Source organism: Pteropus alecto, unplaced genomic scaffold (assembly GCF_000325575.1).
Source record: "Pteropus alecto unplaced genomic scaffold, ASM32557v1 scaffold20, whole genome shotgun sequence".
In the NCBI taxonomy this organism is placed as follows: domain Eukaryota; kingdom Metazoa; phylum Chordata; class Mammalia; order Chiroptera; family Pteropodidae; genus Pteropus; species Pteropus alecto.
Window position 1 is genome coordinate 18,533,140 of NW_006436298.1, and position 1,292 is coordinate 18,534,431.

General features: G+C 32.8%; 1 protein-coding gene across 3 annotated transcripts in view; it reads right to left on the reverse strand.

The window, feature by feature from the left end:
• Window positions 1–321: 321 nt before the first annotated feature.
• Window positions 322–1,292, reverse strand: part of CCNH (cyclin H) — a 26,090-nt gene continuing 25,119 nt past the window's right edge. For 2 of the 3 annotated variants that reach the window (XM_025047841.1, XM_025047842.1), the window contains exon 8: window positions 1,062–1,185. In XM_025047841.1, coding sequence (XP_024903609.1) covers window positions 1,077–1,185 — 109 coding nt within the window. In that variant the 3' untranslated portion in view covers window positions 1,062–1,076. Of the gene's footprint in view, window positions 543–1,061; window positions 1,186–1,292 lie in introns of those variants that run through there. The other variant, XM_006913203.3, reaches the window with a different exon arrangement.

Here is a 1,292-nt window from a genome sequence, read left to right on the forward strand (position 1 = left end):
AAAATGAGGAAAACAAATATTCGTTACCCTGGGTGACTAGCTTTCAGAACCCTGTAACAGATGAAGTACATCTTGCAGTTCAGTAGTAACATGAATAACAGATATATCAGGATGGCATTTGAGAAACCACTTATAAAGGTTTCTAGAGTGCAAAAAGCATTCGTTAGCATGTTTAAAGCCGACTGCTAAGTTCTGTTGTGGTACCTTTTTTCAAAAGGGATGTTTGCTTATTGCATTTTGTTTAAAACAATATAGGCAAATAAATTAGAAAGACTAATTTGATATTAGTCATGGTGGGTCAAGATTATCCAAACCAGGTGATATTTTGGTTCCTTTGAAGATGTTTTATTTCACATAAATCTACCCTGAAAGGAAAAACAAATAAATAGAAAAGTTTACTGGATTTTGATGCTTTCGAATTATTTCATTTGTAAATAAATTGAAATGCCGAACATGCTTCATCCTTCTGTTGATTTGTTATTAGGGTTGACAAATCAATTTCAAAGGTTAGAATCTACCAGGTCATCATCAGTCCATTCTTCCTAAGAAAGAAAGTAAAGGTAGTAAGGGTAACATTATAGTGAAGCATAACTACTATGATTTACAGCCTTGCCTCCCTCTAGAAAAATGTTTTTACCAAGATCACAGACGGTAAATAAACTAGGAGAATTTCTAGTAGTTTAATCTTATAGTAATATAACATGGTCTCACCAGACTACTCCAGTGACAGGAATAAAGGTACGGTTATGACCTTCCGCCTCTGATTATTCATTTATATCTGACTTGCCAGGTATAATTTTAAAAAAGTAGGTGGGGTTGAAGAATCCATGAAGAGTAAAAAATATAGCAAAAATTTAGCATGTATATCCCTGCTGCTTTCCATGGCCATAGGAAGATTATTCAAGGAACTATTTTACTGTTTCAGAACAGACTAAGAAGTCAGAAGTGAGAAAAATCTCTAATAATGGACAAATTACATAAAGAAGGATGCAAAACAACATAAGTGAAGACTTTCAAAACCTACACCTCTAAATATAATTCTTGCACTCTGGAACAAAAAACTCTTAACAGTGTGGTCACACAAGAATGTACAATAACTTAAAATTTACTTTTGGAGAACATACCTCATCATGTTTGGATTTCTTTGAGACATAATCATCATCTTCATAGCCTTTCCTCTTCTTCCTGTAATTAGGCAACAATCAATAAACAGTTTAATAACTGACAACTATAAAATAAACTAGCAAGGCTATATGAAATATTATATATCTACTAAATAACCAAGCCTAGAT